Raw genomic sequence first — 21,473 nt, 5'->3', positions numbered from 1 at the left:
TAAAAGCGTATGTCGTTCTTTAACTCAATTACGCAATTTGGGTTTAGATCGTTGAATATCATTTGGACGGGTCGAAGATGGTATTTAGAAACAAAAAAAAAATTCCTAGAGATTCACATTGCTACATAGAAAACCGTTTCTTAGACTAAATCTCTATTGTTCTGTTTTTTTCTTTATCAAAATCCTTTAATAGTTGAGGGGTGTGGACCAAAAGAGTATTAATTGGGCCCAATTTTTGGATCTAATACCCAACAATTGAACGTTAAAAGGTTTGGTTCCACTTATTTATTTGTTTCTTTCTTTCACATACTGGGTTTTCCTGGGTGTCCGCAGAACATCTCTTCATCCTCATAGTATTGGGCTGGGCACGTGGTGCGGGGTGCCGGAGGGCAGTTTAGTGGTAAACTCTATTGCCTATGGACTTCTATTAGGATGTAGGTTGAATTTGGGCTCTATTTGGGCTTGTGGAAACAAGCGCCTTGTAGGATGTAGGTTGAATTTGGGCTCTATTTGGGCTTGTGGAAACAGGGGCCTTAAGGAATCCAATCTGAGCCCGTGTCCAACCTAAAACATTATATTCTTGATTAATTAGCAGAATATAGTTATCGGACGTGAACTTAGCTCCCACGAAAAGATGGTCTGGGGGTCAAAAGCATACTCATGTACGACAAAAATCAAAGGATGTAATCCGCAGCTAACAAATAAAAACTTAAATTGACATTCTCAAAACAAACAGAGGCTAAAACTATGATCGATAAGTTGGGCTCTAAAAAAATTAAGCAAAAGTTACATAAGATCACCAAATTTCTTTGCACAAGCAACACTATCATCAAGCACCTTCTTCATGTCATATTTGTACACAAAACCCATGTCATTCAACTTTTTTGATCCCCATTGTATTCCCATCTCCTTCTCCTCACACCTGCATTACCATTCACAAATAACTCTCATCTAATTCATCAATGAGTGAGGGTTGATGCCCAACCACACGTTGAGCAAAGCACACTTTTTCTTCTAAGCAACATTTTGTAGTATAACATAAACAGATTAGAAAGTAAAAAACATGGCGCGAATGACCGAGGTCCAAAACACTCTTGGGCCTTCTTGGACTCGGTAAGCAAAGAAAAATGATAAAAGAGGCTACAAAAGTAGACTTGTATCTAGAATGAAAAAATCCATCAAGAAAAGAAAAAAGAGTTAACTCGAAAATGGAGACCGTAATTGATTTCGTGTAGGTCTAGATTAGGCTTTAACTTGTAGCATCTTTTAGCATTGCTCGTAAGGAAAACCCCCAATATTTCCTTTGCCACGGAAACATCTTGAGATTCTCGGCCTAGTTAGGTTTCAAATAAGAACAAGAGAGAATCATTTGAAGATTCATAACATGAGATGTTCAAAGATCAGCCGGCTCCACCCTCTCTCATTTTACCTTAGAATGGGGTTTTAGCAGATCTTAGACCTATAATCATGTTATTTTCCTGGATCATCCCCAAATATGTACTAAATACGGTATATAAAATCGACATATGATGGGTTTTACTAAAACGACTTACTCTTTTGCTACTAGCTCTTGAGGATAGTATTGTCGGAAGTACTCGGTTATCTCCGCCGCTGTCACAAAATTACTGGCGCACAAGTATCGACCATTTATCGAAGATTGATCCATGCAGAAGAGATGAGCTTCAACGGTGTCATCAATGTGTAAAATAGGAAGTTTATAACCAAATAAGGCCTGTAAGAACCTTAGGCAATGCAACCTAGGACCATGGTTTGTAATTCCAAGTAGTGTTGAAGCAAGTATTGCTGTGCTTTCCGGTAAATAAGAAAGAATTGTATCTCCTCCAATAAGCCCACAAACTAGGGTTACAACCTCAAGTACTCCACCATTGATGCACTCCTTGTTACCAAAGCTCAGGATCTCTTTCTCTGAATGAGTCTTTGAATCTGCATATGCCTATAAAAAATAACATTCTGGGTCATGCATAAAAAAGGTAGGGCTCATAATTTGTGGACATAATAGTTGACATTTACCGTACAAAAGACATTAAAAGACAACGTGGGTCCGAAAAAAAATGGGCCCACCATAGGGCAAAAGCGGACGCGGCAGGCTCCCATTGGACGAGTCGTTTCTCTCTCAACACGGCCTGTCGAATGGGCCAGGGCAATTTGCCCTGTAATCAGCCTATTTGTTGGGGCAGTTTAGGATTTTTCTACCAATGTGGATGACATCAATTATCACCAAAATGTAAGCTAGTTGAAATGATTCCATATTTCCATACCTTCAAATGGTCATTGGAATAAGAAAATTGAAGATTGAGAGGAGTCCAACAAGACTCATCCACCACATTTTTGTAGCCAGTGCCATCTTGTTTCAATGGTGATGCAGCTACTATACTGGCTGTGTAAATAAGTCTTTTCACTGTTCCTGATTTGATGCAGGATTCGGCAATGCTCCTTACCCCACCTATAGCTGCCTCTGTCACGTCTTTGTACTGCATATCCGTAGTGTTACATACACTTTGAGGTCTAGAAGTGGTAATATAAGACAAAGAAACTTTGTTTTTATAGAAATGAAAAATATAAACAAAATTATCTGAAAACACATTATTTAGGTGTCGTTTCACAACACATGAGTTACTTTTTTGTTTATTTAAATAGAAAAGTAATAGAGTTATTTTCGTAACGTGAAAATTTCTAACTTCACTTAAGTTAGAATTTGACTTTCTTTATAAAGTTTATATTTTCAGCGTTTGACTTTAAAGTTGATCAACGTCTCTTCAACATATTCACGAATTTTACTTGAGACTTTTTTTCTTTGGTTTATTTTTGCTCCACCACCACAACTAAACTTCCACCACAATGTTGTACCACCACCACCAACCACCACTATACACCTCCATCACCATACCTACGACTTCTACCAACACTGTACCTCTACTACCACCACCGTACCTCCACCACCACACCTCTACCACCACCATCACACCTCTACCACTACCATCACCATTGTATCTCAACCACCACCACCAACATTAATACATTATGCATCCACAACCACTATCTCGTACTTCCACCACCGTCGTGCCTCCACCAAAACCATCCCCATACATCCACCATCCCCATACAACCACCACCACCATCCCATACCTCCACCATCGCAGTAATTTCTTTCATTCCTTTATTTCCTACCCACGTGTGGGGCTGGGAAAACGGTTCGAAATCCCAGGGTCCGACCAGTTCGGCCCGAACCGTGAGAGACCGATGACCGAAGCCAACCTGAGGCGGGCTTACCCGGCCCGATGACTCGGGCTTATAGGGCTGGGACTCGGACAGGCTCTCAAATCCGAGTCCCGGCCCGAAAAGCCCGTCCGCTACCAGCCCGATAGAGTCCGTCCACTACCCGAGCCTGAGAACCCGCGATCCGCGTGAAAATCTTTAGATCCAACGGCTGAGATAGGGTATCTCTTAAAATTAGAGATCAACCGTTAGATCTAAGCCCATTTCCCCTTCATCTCTTATAAAACCCCTTCTCCAACACAAACCCTTAAGCTAACCCTAATCCCTCTCACTATCTCCGCGCCTCTCTCTCTCTGCGCCTCTCCCTCTCTAACTCAAATAGAAACTTCACTTAACCCTAACTTCACTTAACCCCTTCATCAACAAATGTTGAAGTTCTTGATGGTGATCTTCTCCGGCAAGCAGTAGTTCCTGATTATGTTTGGTGGGAAAACCCTATTTTGGGTTGTTGAAGCAAATTCGAGTTAGTGGAAAAACCCTAATTTGGGTTGTTGAAGCAAATCAGGGTTTGGTGGAAATGTCCTAATTTGGGTTGTTGATGATTTGTGCAAGTTCGAGTGGGATCTATAGCTTTTTTTATTCCTTTTGGTTAACTTGCTTTCTTTCATTGTTCATAAAATTGTTCTAGGTTTGGGAGTGTATCAGGAGAAAGGGTTTGGATATTTTTGTTTTAGGTCTTCAACTGCGATTTGATAATTATCCCGATCGGAGAGTTTGGAAATTGAATTTAAGATCTTTTGTTTAAGCTCAATAATGGCGAAATGGGTATAGAGGGAAGAGGGCGATTTTGTTGTTGCTGGAGTTGTGATTGTTGATGATGATACAGGACTTGTTGATGATGTCTGTGTTGGAACTTAGGGTTTTTTTTACCGTGACTATTAAAGAGAATTATTTATTGAAAACTTGAAAAATTAGGGTTTTTTTACTTTAAATGAATTGTGAAAGAATTTGGAACTTCGGGTTTTTTACTTGTTTTATTTTACTAATTTTTTTTTACTAAAATTACCTGAGCCCGTCTGGTCCGCGTCCGGTGGAGCCCGCTACGGGCTCTGATATTGGGACTTCTGTCCGGCCCGATCCACCCGACTCCCTATCGCGGGCTCGGCTTATCCGAGCCCGATCTGCCCGAGTCCGGCTCATAGTTGTCCAAGCCCGTCCGAACCCACCCGATTCCCACCCTTACCCACGTCCGATGGTTTAGAGACTTCATTCTAGTTTTGTGAACTTACCAAAGTTTCTTTTAGATAATTTATTGTTTCTTATAAGCTTCATATGTGATGTTATTTGTCTGTTTTGATGAATATATCGAATATGTTTACTGTTTTGCGGAGAAATACTTTAAAGTTAATTTTTCATGGTGGCCGACGCGGAAATCCAGATTGGCGCGTTACAATCTATAGAATTAGAAAACCTACTAAAAAAAAAATTAGAAAACCCAAATTATTTGGATGTTGAATTTAGAATCAAACCTGTGAGTTATTATGGGTGGTATGTTGTAAAGGAGTAGCAACATGGAAAACAAATTCACAACCCTTGATAGCAATATCAAACTCATCAGGATTATAAATATCAGCTTCAAATAAATGTAATCTTGTCTCTGCACCTGGAAGTTTCTTCAATAGATCTACTTTATATGTATCTCCTACATGTATAAATTCCCAAGTTAAAGAGAGAAAGATAGAGATCTAGAGAGATAGAGAGAGAATAGGGTAAAAGATTAGACATACCAAGGTTTCTTAAAGTAGCATGAACAATATGACCATCTTGTAGGAGCTTTTTAACAAGAGAAGAACCTATAAATCCAGCGCCACCTGTAACACAAACCTGCTTGCTTCTAACATTCATCTTCTTATCCATTTACAGTACTTATGTTCTTTGTTTTTTCATATTACCCATGATTCCATGAAGCTTGTTTGTATTTGTACTCAATATTGAATGAGTGCTTATGTGTTAGGAAAGAATTTGGTATAAACAAACAAAGAAGATAAATGAATAAAAATAATAATTTATTAGTTAGTGATGCATAAATAAATAAATAAAAGCTTAGGGTCTCACATTTTTTTTTGGTTGAAAGAGGGTCTCACATTGTTATTATTTCATAATTTTTCACTATTACCTTTTTAAATAATCTATGTTCATATAGATCTCATTAATGAGGACGACAAGCGCAAGGAGTTGATATTATTTAATTAAAAAAAAGAAGTTGATATTATGACAATGGTTGAGTGGATGACCACAAATAAGAGTGTAGTGCCGTAGTGTTTTAGGATATGTGTTCATCTTTCTTCATTTTTGATGAGGACATCTTCAAGGGTCCCACTTGCTGATTAGATTAGGAAGTCATTTTATTTATTTTGGTTTATATTCGATTTTTAAAGTTAGTTATTTGTTTTTCGTGTGTGAGAGACGAGTGTAAGGAAAATAAATGTAGGTGGTTATGTCATAAGTAGATGTCACATGTAAAGTAGGGTAGTTCCAAGTAATTAATTCTCTAATATATAAATAAAATATACTCTGCAAAGAATAATATAAATTAAAACTGAAAAGTTTGAAAGTTTTAGAGTGATTCCCAAACTACTAGCAATTGATATACTGGAGTACTATAAAAAATCTATACAATGACCAAATAAAACGACCAATGTAGATGCTATCTATGTGCTCTAGGAATGTCAAATTCAGATAATTTCCTTCTGATCTTCTTTCAGTAACTTTTGTTTGTTGGTATATCTCTAGGAAGGAGTTTTAACGTACCTCCTACGGTCTCATTTTCGATAAGTAGTCAGTCGACTAATTAATTTCTCGAAATACATGTTTAGTGTTACACTACTCAAATAGGGTCCATAGTGTTCTGATTTCTCGGCAAAGACGTACAACCTGCCATAGAGGGATCTTGTTGGGAGTGGATAGAATAGAACAGGTTAGGGAAGAATCAGTAGCAAGTAGGACACGGTTGCATTTAAATTTCCCTAACTTCGGTGTGAAGCCATATTTGGAGTGATTCTAGTAAACTATTCTTGCCGTCGAACCTAGTATTATTATGTATTTTGATGCTTGGTTATAATAGATGAAGAACTTTGTTGTTGTCCACATTATTTCATACAGGTTTTATTTGAAAGTGTCAACGGGTTGAAGGGCCCGACCCCTTACACTGCTACTGAATTAATTAATCCAACTGAAATAAAGAACTAATACAATGGTATTACGATGAAAACAAACTTAAGTATGCCGAAATCTTATTACACCTCTATTGTCATCACTTAAAATTTTCTTCAGCTTGTCTGGAAACCTTCTGGTTGCATCTCTATTGTCCCAATAGTTGGTTGCATCTTTCAGAGGTAGTTTTTTGCCTGGTTTATTTCCTTATACACGTGAATGATCGAGCATTCTTCTAAATGGGTCATAAAGGATCTAATTTCATGAACCAACCGAGTTGCCTGTTAAGGTGGAGGTTTAGCCAAATTTCGATAAGAACGACACTGTTAGAGAAGAATCAGTGGCAATCTTAACTTGTTGAAACCCAAACTTGATTGCTAACTGTAGACCGACCTTTACGCCTTGCAATTCATACACTGTTAGAGAAGAATCAGTTTCACACGATAACTTCCTCTTACCCATTAATTAGGTAAGAGTTTCTATTTATTTTTCTTTCCCAATAATCCCAGGTATTTTACCTATCTATCTCTACTTATCTTCCAAGATTTAGTTGTTGCCTTAGACTTGTTACTGACCTTTGTTTCTACCTTACACACCATAATGTTAGTATTGATCATAGACCTTTAATTATTTAGTAAGGGACACTATTGTAGGACTTAGGAGTGTAAGGGACACTTTGGTGTACGAATATTTTATCTCAATATTTTACTACTAACATATGTAATGCAATTCTGAGTATTAATTTACAGGCACACCGGGTGGACACTGCTAGATGGTCTTTAACTAAAACAGGTAACTTTACAATCAAATCCATGTATAACTTCTTACGAGCTGCGAGTAACCAAACTGAGACGAAGGAATGGAAATTTATATGGGATCTGCCTGTTATACCGAGAATAAAACTATTCGTCTGGAAATGCTGTACTAATAGCCTCCCAGTGCGAGACAAAATCGGTAAATTCATTGGAGAAATTTATAACTGTGGTTATTGTAATGACAGGGAAACCATGATACATGTGCTGCTACATTGTGAATTTGCTAAATCTGTATGGTTTTTATTTAACATCATTTCAGAAAATATAAACAGTTTGCAGGATTGGATTATTTCTTGGAAGGAAGTAGATGCAGACACACAGGTTCTCTTCTCAACAGTTCTGTGGCATATTTGGAAGGCTAGGTGTGAGAAATGTCTAGCCCAATCTAACACGACTCATGAGATGATGATTACCTGGATTAGAGGCTCCCCCAGGCTTATCAGTATCGGTCGTGACAATGAGGAGGTGCAAGTAAGTGAACAGTCGAGCCACATCTCAACCTCATTTGTTCAAATACAAGTTGATGCCTCGTTCACGGATGTAACGGAAAATGCTGGAGTTGGTTGTTTCATGCAAGATGAGCAGTCAACGTTTAGGGCAGCGGCAACTTATATGGTCAAGGGGCAAAATGCCGAAGAATGTGAATGTTGGGCTATCATAAAGGCGTTGGAGTGGGCTAAACAAAACAATATACACTGCATCCGTATCGAAAGTGATAACCTCAATATTATAAGGCGCATAAATAACCAACAATCGACAGTCTACTGGCAATCGGAGAATCTTATGATTAATATTAAACTGCTAGCAGATGAAGTCGGTGAAGTTGGCTTCTCTTTCATTCCGAGAGAGAGGAACACGAGGGCGGATCAGTTAGCAAAATGGGGCCGAATGCATGAAGGCAATTGGATGTGGCTGTCGGAATAGGCTTTTCGGGAGGTTTTTCTTTCGGTTTAGGAGTTTCTTTCTTTTCTTTGGCTCTTTTTTCTGTTTTCTCAACAAAAAAAAAAGGGACACTTTGGTGTGAACCCACTTGGAGTGATTCCAAGAAACTGTTCTTTCTATTAGTAGTGTTATTATGTATTTTGATGATTGGTTACAATAAATGAAGAAGTTTGTTGTTGTCCACGTTATTTCTTATCTTTACTTTCTCTTATCCACTAATTAGACAAGATTTTCTATATGTTTTTCTTTTCTTTTAATTTTACGTATTTTACCCATCTATCTTTACATACCTTCCATCATTTAGTTGTTGTCTCAACTTGATTGAAACCTAAGCATCCCAGTTAGTAGTGATGTCTAGACCTTTAAATATTGTTGGGTAAGTAAGGACACTATGGTAGAACTATAATAGGCTTTGTATGTTGTCATGCATAAAGTCAACATTGTCTGACTTTTAATTGCTCATGTTGATGCTTGATGTTCTTGGATATGCATGCCATGACCATTTACATTGTCCTACATCAAAATTGAGTGTCTGCCCCGATAACAGGAGTCTTGTGAGAAAATACTTTTTTGATGAACATAAGTATCATACGATTCCATATGTGGGTTAAATTGGTCTAATTTGAAATTTGGGTCATTCAATCTTTTTATCAGTTGCCTCGTTAAAATATGGATTATTGGGTCATTCAATCTTTTTATCAGTTGTCTCGTTAAAATATGGATTATTGTAACTTCCAAGGTACTCTGATTACTTCTTTTCTTAAATCTTTTTTTTTTTTTAGTTTAGGCGCTCAAATGCCATTTCTTTTTTGAAGATTTTCTTTGGCTTACTTGTCCTTCTAGGGAGGATAATTATAAATCCAAAATTTGGAGATAATAAGAAATATCGCTTAAACTTGAATAATATTGTAAAAAGACTCATTTCGTAAAAGTACAATGTTACTCTCGAAATGAAATTTTCGGTCTAAATCAATGTGAAAAACATTTTTGAAAATTTCTCAATTTGCTTTCAATAATTTTATAAATTTCTGAAAACTTTCGTTGTTGCTCAGAAATTGTTTTGCAAAAGTGTTTTATATTTTTCTTTTTCATTGGAGAAACACATTGACTGGGACTAATACGGTTGGCCGGAATTTGTAATTACTCACTTGCCTACACATGAATTCCAATTTTGTTTGTCGAAACTTTTGTTTTTTGTATTAAGACAACCCTAAATTCTAATTTTCATTGAAAGATAAATTAGGGGAGTAATTAGTTAAAGATTTGGGTGGTAGAATATGCATAATTGAGCCATAATAGTTAGCATTGTCCCACATTGGCAGTGGAAGGAGCAATATGAGTGTAAAACTAGAGGGAAACCCTTACCTCTTGAGCTAGTTTTTTGGGTGAGAGATCCAACACCACCCAAAAGTACTGTTAGGGCCTATGAGATACTAAATTTCGATTCAAGACCACCCAACACTGGTATCATAATTCAGGACACGACAAATCTCGGTCGAATAACTATTGAAATTTAAACTCAATGTGTGAGAGAGATTGCTAGAATAATCTCACATTTATAGCGGAAGGGATACCTAGTGAGTTTGTAAGTTTAGAAAACAGAAATGATACACCTCCCAGCTCATTTCTCGGGCGAAACCCGGCCGACTGAGTTGGCTTGCCAACCGGGAGGTGTGTTATGACGTGGAAGTCAATTTTCTTAAGTTATTGGGGGAATTTAAAAGGAGTCTCTGATATTAGGTATAATTACAGTTGAGGACACTTATTAAAGTAAAAGAAATCTGATTTCTTTCCAGCAAGAGGCTCCCGACTTTTTAGTGACTTTTACCCATCTTCACGAACAGAAATTTTCCCCCAAACCGAGCTAGGGTTTCGTGGTGTCACCAAAACAAATCGACGCTTAGTTACAACCGAAAATCACCATCATAGGGTTTCTTGGCATCTCTCTCTGTCAAACTCTCATCCTCTCTCTCTCTCTCTCTATACAAGTACGTTCTTCAATCTTTTTAGGTTTATCTTGAGTTTTTTTCAGTTTTGTTGGAGTTATGAAAGAGAATTATAAATCTAGTTCTTTCTTTTTAATACAATAAGTATATATTTGGGTTTATCATCTTGATTCTTCTTTACTCTTACATATATATGTTGGTTTGAGGGAAAATGAAGTTCATATTTCAGTTTAGCTTAATTTATGGACATTTCTCAATAGAATTCTTGGGATGCATATCATTGCCTGTTTTAGGTGATGAAATTGATACTTATGTTCTTTATACCTATATATTGTTGTTGTCTTTTTAATTTACTGCAAATTTTTCTTTCATTATTGAAGAAATACAAGCTTCATTCCTTAAATTATGGTTAAGGAAATCCGTCTCTAGTATAATTTGGACCAATTTTAGTATAATTGGGATATGTTTGAATCTTGATTTTGACACTTAACCTACAGAGAGTTATCCATTTAGCTGTTGCTTCTAGAAGCATCGAGTTATTCGGTGTCTTATAAGGTACCCAACAGTGAGTGGTGTATTTATGAAAGAATCTTAGTTTTTCTCCATGGTCATTGAACCCTAAATGTCTTATATGTGATCCAAATTAATAGAATATTTTTTGCAGAGATGTCGCAATCTTCAGAAAGTGAACATATGGATGATTTTGAGGTAATGTCCGAGAAACAAAGTGACAAACATAAAGAAGTAATTGTACCAAGTGTTGGTTTGGAGTTCCAAACCATTGATGAAATGTATGAAGTATGTCTTTCTTATGCTAGAAAAGAAGGGTTCTCAATATGCAAACGATCATCAAAAAGAGAGGGAGGAGTAGTTCGATACATTACACTGACTTGTGGGAAAAATGGGTCAGCTAAATCGGCAAGTAGCAATCTTATTCAACCACAACCTACTAGTAAAACTAGGTGTCAAGCCAAAATTTGTGGGAAGTTGAATGAAAGTGGGAAGTACGAAATTACTAGTGTTCTTTTAGAGCACAATCATATTCTTAGTCCCGGAAAAGCTCGCCACTTCAGATGTTATCGAAAGATTAATGGACGTGTGGCAAGACAACTTGAAATTAGTGATATGGCAGGAGTTGAAGTGAACCGAAACTATAAGCAACATGCTGTAGCAGCTGGTGGACACGAGAATGTCCCATTTAATGAAAGAGATTGCAGAAATTATATACAAAAGAAAAGAGCAATTCGTCTTGGGGAAGGAGATGTTGCAGTTATTCAACGATACTTTTTTACTATGCAGAAGAAGAGCAATGGTTTTGTTTTTAGTATGGATTTAGACGATGATGGTTGCTTACGTAATGTGTTTTGGGCAGGTAGGAGGAGTAGAGAGGCATACAAAGAATTTGGCGATGTTGTAACATTCGATACAACCTACCTAACAAATAGATATGGTCTTCCTTTTGCTCCATTTGTTGGGATTAACCATCATAGGCGATTTATTCTTTTAGGTTCTGGTCTATTGTCTAATGAAGATACAGACACATTTAGTTGGTTGTTTAGGACTTGGCTTGACTGTATGGATGGTAAGGCGCCTGATGGTATTATTACAGATCAAGATCAAGCTATGCGGTGTGCTATTGAGGAAGTTTTTCCTAACACAAGACACCGATGGTGTCTTTGGCATATAATGAAGAAGATACCTCAGAAACTAAGTAGCTACAAAGAATACAAGAGATAAATACTACGATACATGATATTGTTTATGACACAGTTAGCATCGAAGAGTTCGAGTCTAAGTGGAAATATATGATGGATCATTAGTTTATGGGATAATCGATGGTTGGATGATATGTATAGAGAGAGAAAACTATGGGTTCCAATATTTGAGAAACCTTACTTCTGGACGGGAATGTCTAGTACCCAACGAAGTGAGAGTATGAATGCTTTTTTTGATGGATATGTTAACGCGAAAACCTCATTAAAGGTTTTTGTTGGACAATACAACGTCGCTTTAAAAGATAAAGTTGAGAAAGAGGCAAAAGAAGACTTTAGGTCTTATTATTTTGTCTTGCCTTGTGTGACTCATTTTGAAATAGAAAAACAGATGAGGGACATTTACACACTAGCTAAGTTTCAAGATTTTCACTCCGAACTATCTAGAAAACTTGCTTGTGACTATGTGGAGGTTAGAGAGTATGGTGCACAGTATGAGTATTTAATTTCAGAGAAAAAGGAATTTAGTAAGGCTAGATATATGGTGTCGTTTCAGCCTACTGAGTGTGAGATTAAATGTAATTTTCTTTTGTTTGAGTCTAAGGGCATTTTATGCCGACATTCACTGATGGTGTTGTGTAGAATTGATGTGAAGGTCATACCAGAGAAATACATTCTAAGGAGATGGAGGAAGGATGTGAAAAGATCTCATACACGGGTTAATGTAAACTATGGCGGGTGGGATACAACACCAGACCAGAAACGTTATGATGAATTATATTTGTTATTTACTGATATAGAAGATGAGGCATCTTTGGACGAGAGAAGCACTAAATAATGTATGTCGAAATATAAGTTGAAGATGAACTCAATAGAAGTCAAGAGAACTAGTTCAGGGACAAGTCGAAAAACGGGTTATACAGTCGAATGTGAGGATAATGCACGTGAAGATATCCATGATTCTGTGTTAGTTAATTTGAAGGGTCGTCCAAGAGAGACTAGATTTAAAAAGAAACCATACAAAAAGAGAAAAGTAAGTCGTGTTTGTCTAACTTACCTCTATAATGTTTCATATATTTTCTTACATTGTCTACTATATTAAATCCTATTATGTTTGTGTTTATTTTATAGGTTTCAACTTCTAAGATGACTTCATGTGAGCCCGAGGTGAAGACACAAGAGAGTTTGCCCCAAGTATATTCAACGCCGGAACCTATGATGGTAATTTGTTAACTTACCTCTTTTCATCTTATTTAGTTAAAATTCTTAGCATGTTTGTGTTTATTTTATACGTTTCATCTTCTAAGATGACTTCATGTAAGCCCGAGGTGAAGACACAAGAGAGTTTGCCCCAAGTATATTCAACGCCGGAACCTATGATGGTAATTTGTTAACTTACCTCTTTTCATCTTATATAGTTAAAATTCTTAGCATGTTTGTGTTTATTTTATAGATTCCAACTTTTAAGATGCCTTCATGTGAGTCCGAGTTGAGTACACAAGAGAGTTCGATTCGTTGTAATCAAAATATATTTTCTACACCGAAACCTAGGATGGTAATTTGTTTAACTTACCTCTTAATATGTTTGCGTTTACTTTAGTTTAGAAATCTTAATATGTTCGCTTGGTGCAGTCTCACATGGATTTATTGCTGGGAGTGTATCGTCCTCAATTTGCAAGTGGTTCAAATGTCCCGTTTTCAGCAAATGTGGGAGTTCGACAATCTGATTATGGAAGGACAAATTTTCAATTGATTGACGAGTCCGACGATGAATTTGATTTTTCAGCCGACGAATAAGAAGATTGCGTTGCCGATGGAAGGACTAAGAAGAATGCGTTTAATTTTGTGATTATTGTGGTGACAAACTTAATTTAGTAATGGTTGGAACGTAGACTTAATTTTGTGATGGTTGTAACAAATATTTAATTGTTGTGATGACACACCGACAATCAAACTGTTTAACCGAGAATATTTGAAAACTTAATATACCCTTTAACTGCTACCGCGTATATACAGACTGCTAACAGGTTCAATTCTTGCTCACGAGTTGATGCACGTCCGCTTGCCCTGTTAGAGATGATAAAGCTCTTCGAGATCAACATCTCTGCCCATAACTGAAAAGTTTGACTAGGCTCAATTCTTTCCAAGATTAATGAACTGAAAAGTCTCATAGCCCATAACTGAGTCTGAGATGGTAAAGTCAATGGGAGTTGAAACCTAAGACATGTAACCAAAACCCTAAGTCCCAATACAATCTAATAATTGAACTTTTTGAATTCAACCAGGACAACTAAATGAATTTTCTTCAAACTAAAATGACTACCAATACTCACCACCAGAAGAAAGACTGACCAACATCTCCTTTAAACCCATTTCTGATAAGGAAACTAAAAAGTCAAAAGTCACAAAGATGAAAATTAAACACAGTAAGTAATTTAGGGCAATCAATAGAATCAAACAGTTTGAAAAAATAACAAGAAGAACAAGACATTTAAACAGTACTAAAACAAAACATAAGCCCTGAAATTCATTCTGACAACACAAAAGTTCATATCAAGATCTTGAGTTCCTGTTTAACTGCAAGCACAAATACAACTAGACTACTTCACGACTATCTCGATTGTTCAACGAAAAAACACAATATTACTACATGACATTACATGAAAATAAACCTTACAACATAAATAACCCAAAATAAACTACATAGATAGTACATGGCATTACAGATGACTACATCTTTCCGATGTCTTTCAACTTCAACTCTGCGCTTTTTATAAGTTGTTTCTTCAATGCTTCACATTGTTGGTAGTGCTCCATGGCTTTACGAGATTCCAACTCTAACGACAACAATTTTTCAGCAATGCGGCTTATTTCATCGTCTTCTCTGGTAAACGCCTCCGTTATGTCATCAGAATCATAGATGTCTTCTTCAAAAATGTGAAACCTACATCCACGCTTTCCATTATATGACGACTTTGGGCAATAATAGAACCTTCGACCTTCCGATTTTGATGTGATGAGCTTGGCAGGACCATCCCCACATGGACATAAGCGAAGTTCATCCAACCAACACCAAAATCCACATCCCTTGTCATGAAATCCTCTCTACACATATAAAAAGAGGATAATACACATATAATGAGTTATCGTAACTATATACTTCAAAGATTCAACATATAAAATATAGTAAAAAAAACGATACCGCTTGTGGACACTTTGTAAACCATCGATTAAGATTGCGCTCAGTTCTGGAAAGCAACACTTTAAGAAAATCACTCGAGCAAGCACACAATATCTGTTTTCTTTCTTGTACGGAATCCATTTTCATTGATTTTCTATTTGTCAAAAATAGATAACCTTTATTATAAGCTCAAAATAGTATTTAAATAAACACACACGACCACACCATTACCTTTCACTTTCGGTTAGTCGAGCCATCGCCTGCAAAACAGTAACCTAAGCAAACAAAATACAACATCACAATTTCGACACAGTATCAAAAAATATCTACATATGCTAATAACCTTCATATCAAACTCGTTAACTAGCTAACAATTTCAAGGTTTGAATTCAACAAATGATGGGAAAGTTACGATTTTGTTGGAAACAACATGCTGCTCAATTCATTTGAAATAATGAAAACTTTGAACTCTATAGATTAAAAAGTCTGAGGAAATGAAGTAAAAGTCACAAATTTAGGCAACTATGGTTCAATTTTGTAAGTTCAATTCAATTTGAGAAACAAAAAGCAACTCAATCAGATTATGAGACTTGTTTGTTCATATATCAGTAAATAGATTCCAATAGCATCAGTTAACTAATTCAATTTTCAACAGAAACTTATAAGTTATGAAACAAAATCAGAACCATTACAGCTAAAAGAAATACTAAGATTACAGAGATGATGATTCTATAGATAAGATACTATTAACAAATCAAGATTCAAACATATCCCAATTACACTAAAATTGGACCAAATTATACTAGAGACGGATTTCCTTAACCATAATTTAAGGAATGAAGCTTGTATTTCTTTAATACTGAAAGAAAAATTTGCTCCTTAACAAAAAAAAAAAAAAAAAAAGAAAAAAGAAAAATTTGCAGTAAATTAAAAAAACAACAACAATACATATGAATAAAGAACATAAGTATCAATTTCATCACCTAAAACAGGCAATGATATGCATCCCAAGAATTCTATTGAGAAATTTCCATAAATTAAACTAGACTAAAATATCAACCTCATTTTCCCTCAAACCAACATATATATGTAAGAGTAAAGAAGAATCAAGGTGATAAACCCAAATATATAGTTACTGTATTAAAAAGAAAGAACCAGATTTATAATTCTCTTTCATAACTCCAACAAAACTGGAAAAAACTCAAGATAAACCTAGAGAGATTGAAGAACTTACTTGTATAGAGAGAGAGAGAGAGAGAGAGGATGAGAGTTTGACAGAGAGAGAGAGATGCCAAGAAACCTTATGATGGTGATTTTCGGTTGTAACTAAGCGTCGATTTGTTTTGGTGAAACCACGAAACCCTAGCTCGGTTTGGGGGAAAATTTCTGTTCGTGAAGATGGGTAAAAAGTTGGGAGCCTCTTGCTGGAAAGAAATCAGATTTCTTTTACTTTAATAAGCGTCCTCAACTGTAATTATACCTAATATCAGGGACTCCTTTTAAATTCCCCCAATAACTTAAGAAAATTGACTTCCACGTCAGGACACACCTCCCAGTTGGCAAGCCAACTCACCCGCCCAGAAGTAAGGTTTCACAAATATTGGAACCCATCGTTTTCTCTCTCTATACATATCATCCAACCATCGATTATCCCATAAACTATAATGATCCATCATATATTTCCACTTAGACTCGAACTCTTCGATGCTAACTGTGTCATAAACAATATCATGTAGCGTAGTATTTATCTTCTTGTATTCTTTGTAGCTACTTAGTTTCTGAGGTATCTTCTTCATTATATGCCAAAGACACCATCGGTGTCTTGTGTTAGGAAAAACTTCCTCGATAGCACACTGCATAGCTTGATCTGTAATAATACCATCAGGCGCCTTACCATCCATACAGTCAAGCCAAGTCCTAAACAACTAACTAAATGTGTCTGTATCTTCATTAGACAATAGACCACAACCCAAAAGAATAGATTGCCCATGATGGTTAATCCCAACAAAAGGAGCAAAAGGAAGACCATATCTATTTGTTAGGTAGGTTGTATCGAATGTTACAACATCGCCAAATTCTTTATATGCCTCTCTACTCCTCCTACCTGCCCAAAACACATTACGTAAGCAACCATAATCGTCTAAATCCATACTAAAAAAAAAACCATTGCTCTTCTTCTGCATAGTAAAAAAAGTATCGTTGAATAGCTGCAGCATCTCCTTCCCCAAGACGAATTGCTCTTTTCTTTTGTGTATAATTTCAGCAATCTCTTTCATTAAATGGGACATTCTCGTGTCCACCAGCTGCTACAACATGTTGGTTATAGTTTCGGTTCACTTTAATTCCTTCCATATCACTAATTTCAAGTTGTCTTGCCACACGTGCATAAATCTTTCGATAACATCTGAAGTGGCGAGCTTTTCCGAGGCTAAGAATATGATTGTGCTCTAAAAGAACACTAGTAATTTCGTACTTCCCACTTTCATTCAACTTCCCACAACTTTTGGCTTGACACCTAGTTTTACTAGTAGGTTGTGGTTGAATAGGATTGCTACTTGCCGATTTAGCTGGCCCATTTTTCGCACAAGTCAGTGTAATGTATCAAACTACTCCTCCCTCTCTTTTTGATGATCGTTTGCATATTGAGAGCCCTTCTTTTATAGCATAAGAAATACATACTTCATACATTTCATCAATGGTTTGGAACTCCAAACCAACACTTGGTACAATTACTTCTTTATGTTTGTCACTTTGTTTCTCGGACATTAGCTCAAAATCATCCATATGTTCACTTTCTGAAGATTGCGACATCTCTGCAAAAGATATTCTAATAATTCGGATCACATATAAGACATTTAGGGTTCAATGAAGATGGAGAAAAAGTAAGATTCTTTCATAAATACACCACTCACTGTTGGGGTACCTTATAGGACACCGAATAACTCGATGCTTCTAGAAGCAACAGCTAAATGGATAACTCTCTGTAGGTTAAGTGTCAAAATCAAGATTCAAACATATCCCAATTATACTAAATTGGACCAAATTATACTGGAGACGGATTTCCTTAACCATAATTTAAGGAATGAATCTTGCATTTCTTCAATAATGAAAGAAAAATTTGCAGTGAATTAAAAAAACAACAACAATATATAGGAATAAAGAACATAAGTATCAATTTCATCACCTAAAACAGGCAATGATATGCTTAGGTCTCTAAGTAAAGGAAAACTCGTAATAGAATCCGATGCTTTGAGAGAAGGGTGTAGTCAAGGTGCGAGTTTAACGAGCGAGGAGAGTGATTTGGCCCATAGAAGCGAGGATCCGGAAGAGAGTAAGCTTAGTGCCGCAAGGAACAGGCAACTCCTGAGCTACTAAAACAAGAACTCTTTCACTCGGGCTACTTTTTTTATCGGGCAAGTTGCCACCCGTTTGTTCAATACCCGAACTCTAGTAAGTAGCTTAATCTGTCGAGAAGAACCATCCCTACCGGATCAGACATGTAACCAGTCTTCTCCGCTTGAGAGGGAAAGACGACTGCTCTGTGAACAACCCTGGTTGCTGGTCCTGCTCCTGCTGCTGTCTGAACTGACACCTCTGCTCCAATACATAAGTCCCAAGAATTCTATTGAGAAATGTCCATAAATTAAACTAGACTAAAATATCAACTTCATTTTCCCTCAAACCAACATATATATGTAAGAGTAAAGAAGAATCAAGATGATAAACCCAAATATATACTTATTGTATTAAAAAAAAAACCAGATTTATAATTCTCTTTCATAACTCCAACAAAACTGAAAAAAAAAAACTCAAGATAAACCTAGAGAGATTGAAGAACTTACTTGTATAGAGAGAGAGAGAGGATGAGAGTTTGACAGAGAGAGAGATGCCAAGAAACCCTATGATGGTGATTTTCGGTTGTAACTAAGCGTCGATTTGTTTTGGTGAAACCACGAAACCCTAGCTCGGTTTGGGGGAAAATTTCTGTTCGTGAAGATGGGTAAAAAGTCGGGAGCCTCTTGCTGGAAAGAAATCAGATTTCTTTTACTTTAATAAGCGTCCTCAACTGTAATTATACCTAATATCAGGGACTCCTTTTAAATTCCCCCAATAACTTAAGAAAATTGACTTCCACGTCAGGACACACCAACCCACCCGGTCGGGTTTCGGCCGGGAAATGAGCCGGAAGGTGTATCATTTCTGTTTTTTCATTTGGTCCTTCTATCAATTATCTTAGCAGCCACCTCCATAAACATTTATTTTATTCTCAGAACAACCAAATGAAAAGATAACATAGTATTTAATAGGCCTGCTTTTTCATTTTGAAATTAAAAAAGGCAGCATGAAGACTACTAAGAAAGAAGATAAACTTGGAAGTACAGTTTACTAATCTCTAGTGGTTCTTCCATTTGTCGGCTACCTCAGCGAGTATCTTGGTGGATGACCCATTTTCGCTTAATACTGTCATAGTAGATTCTTTAAGCTCTATGATCTTGTTCCTAACGTTTATTCCTTTTTCTCCCTCAATGAGGCTTTTAATTACTTGGCTGATCTCGTCTCTCTCTATTAATCCGTTTTCATTTGCCTTGGGACGAAGTGCTATCTTCACATCTTCCACCAACATGAGTGCATTCATCTTTTGCTCGGCATAAAGAGGCCAAGCAATCATCGGTACACCGTTTACAATACTCTCAAGATTCGAGTTCCACCCACAATGAGTCAAGAATCCGCCCGTTGAGTCGTGGCTTAAAATTTGGGTCTGTGGTGCCCATGAGTGCAGTAATAAACCCGATCCCTTTGTTCTGTCCAAGAAACCATCTGGTAGAAAATCAAATGGGTCATTGCTAATGTGGCTAAAGTATGAAGCACTTGCTGTTTTATTGGGGCTTCTCACTACCCACAAGAATTTTTGCCCACTTAACTCCAACCCATATGCTAGTTCAATGAGCTGCTCATGAGATAAGTTTCCACCACTGCCAAAGGAGACAAAAAGAACCGAGCCACGTGGCTGATCGTCTAGCCACGTCAGACACGAGGATTCGTCGACCGGACTAGTCATATGATTCTTCACAAGAGGTCCAACCGGGTAAATGGGTGGTCTTCCGGGTTCCTCCTCCATCAATGCCTTTATAGCACCCGGTTCCAACTCCATAAAGCTATTTACTAAAATACCCTCAGCCAATTTATACCTTTTTGTTTGGTGTAAAAACCATTTATAGGCTTCATTTTTTCTATCTTGAATTGTGTCCACAAATTCGGATCCAGGAAGGGGCATACAACCCGGAATGTGAAAGGGTTCGGGTAAATCTCTGTACTCACAAGAATAGGTGTCATCTAGGTGAGGTAAATTTAATGTTAGAAGCAAACATAAAGCAGTAGTCGGGAAGTACATATATGATGGGACATCAAATTCTTCGGCGATATCGAAAGCATCCGTTCCAAAGAGATCGGTGACTAATGCAACAACACGCTTAGTAGCCGTAATGATCTTGAACTCTTCGCGGATATAGGGTAAAGACCGAACGATAGATAATGCGATTAACGTTTCAAATCTAACATCAGCGGGTTGATCATCGAAACTAACCGGAGATAAAAGTGTGTAGTTTATATTTTCCGGGAGACCATCAAGGTAAGTTTTCATCGGTTTCGACGGGGAACTGTAGGATGGGATGATGAGGGTAATGGTGAAATTGTGTTGGAAGACAAGTTGCTTAGCTAGCTCAGCTAATGGGGTTAGATGTCCCATTCCAGGGGTAGGTAACATCAATATATGAGGAGCTTCATCATTTTGAATAGTTCCTTCCATTGTATTTGTTAGTAATGTGATTTTGATGAAAAGATAATGAGGAATGTGTTTATATAGAGGTATGAAGATGAGGTTAGGTCCTATTAGTTTTTGGGCTGCTAGTAACAGTGTCAGCCTCTTCTGAACAACTTAACATGTGGGTCCCACATGACCTTATATTGTACCAAAGCTGATGTATGTATTGCAACCACACTAAGGCGTTGTTGACCGCCTACAAAAGACAAGAGGTAAAATCGTCATTTCGCACGAGAGAGAGAGAGAGAGAGAGAGAGAGAGAGGCGATACAAAAATCATTTTCCTATACACTAGTTAGTTGACCAGTGAGAGATGTGAGATTGATCCATAGAACGAATAAGAGAGCATGCATGTTGGGAATGTGTGAACTTCACAATTTCCCTATGAAAATGATAGATGGAGAATAAGAATCAAGATAAGTGATGAAGACTACTTCATCTTTGAAATTATACCGAGAATAAATAAAAGATTAGAACACTCTTTTGCCATATTATGGAGAAATGTGCTTACTTAAAGAAACCTATAATGCTTTTAGAAAATGTAAGATTCTAGGCATCTCTCTTGTAATCAAGGAACGAAGGATAAAATAAAGGATTTTGCTAACTT

General features: G+C 36.9%; 5 protein-coding genes and 1 pseudogene across 6 annotated transcripts; 3 read left to right on the top strand and 3 right to left on the bottom strand.

Annotated features, from left to right (window-relative positions):
- Window positions 1-695: 695 nt before the first annotated feature.
- LOC147544757 (NADPH HC-toxin reductase 1-like) lies at window positions 696-5,562 on the bottom strand. The gene is made up of 5 exons (XM_086635112.1): window positions 5,025-5,562; window positions 4,767-4,939; window positions 2,280-2,492; window positions 1,554-1,954; window positions 696-922 (listed from the first exon to the last, which is right to left on the bottom strand). The coding sequence occupies exons 1-5, from the start codon at window positions 5,152-5,154 to the stop codon at window positions 787-789; spliced, it is 1,053 nt and encodes a 350-aa protein (XP_086491238.1). The 5' UTR covers window positions 5,155-5,562; the 3' UTR covers window positions 696-786.
- A 1,700-nt stretch (window positions 5,563-7,262) lies between these two features.
- Window positions 7,263-8,189, top strand: LOC147544756 (uncharacterized). Its single transcript, XM_086635760.1, has one exon. The coding sequence runs from the start codon at window positions 7,263-7,265 to the stop codon at window positions 8,187-8,189; it is 927 nt and encodes a 308-aa protein (XP_086491886.1).
- A 2,630-nt stretch (window positions 8,190-10,819) lies between these two features.
- Window positions 10,820-11,890, top strand: LOC147544755 (protein FAR1-RELATED SEQUENCE 5-like). The gene has a single exon (XM_086635759.1). It carries the CDS (start codon window positions 10,820-10,822, stop codon window positions 11,888-11,890), a length of 1,071 nt encoding a protein of 356 aa, XP_086491885.1.
- A 171-nt stretch (window positions 11,891-12,061) lies between these two features.
- LOC147544754 (protein FAR-RED ELONGATED HYPOCOTYL 3-like) lies at window positions 12,062-12,703 on the top strand. The gene has a single exon (XM_086635758.1). The coding sequence runs from the start codon at window positions 12,062-12,064 to the stop codon at window positions 12,701-12,703; it is 642 nt and encodes a 213-aa protein (XP_086491884.1).
- Window positions 12,704-14,364: 1,661 nt separating this feature from the next.
- LOC147544753 (uncharacterized) lies at window positions 14,365-19,092 on the bottom strand. The gene is made up of 4 exons (XM_086637671.1): window positions 18,889-19,092; window positions 15,278-15,321; window positions 15,068-15,200; window positions 14,365-14,970 (listed from the first exon to the last, which is right to left on the bottom strand). The coding sequence occupies exons 2-4, from the start codon at window positions 15,301-15,303 to the stop codon at window positions 14,596-14,598; spliced, it is 534 nt and encodes a 177-aa protein (XP_086493797.1). The 5' UTR covers window positions 15,304-15,321; window positions 18,889-19,092; the 3' UTR covers window positions 14,365-14,595.
- A 199-nt stretch (window positions 19,093-19,291) lies between these two features.
- Window positions 19,292-20,943, bottom strand: LOC147544752 (hydroquinone glucosyltransferase pseudogene; annotated as a pseudogene). The gene has a single exon (XR_015224011.1). The product of XR_015224011.1 is annotated as a hydroquinone glucosyltransferase pseudogene (transcript).
- Window positions 20,944-21,473: the final 530 nt, after the last annotated feature.

Source organism: Eschscholzia californica, unplaced genomic scaffold (genome assembly GCF_041429995.1).
Source record: "Eschscholzia californica isolate CP2 unplaced genomic scaffold, dmEscCali1.0.p SCAF_4, whole genome shotgun sequence".
Lineage (NCBI taxonomy): Eukaryota > Viridiplantae > Streptophyta > Magnoliopsida > Ranunculales > Papaveraceae > Eschscholzia > Eschscholzia californica.
This window is presented reverse-complemented; position numbering and strand designations above follow the sequence as displayed.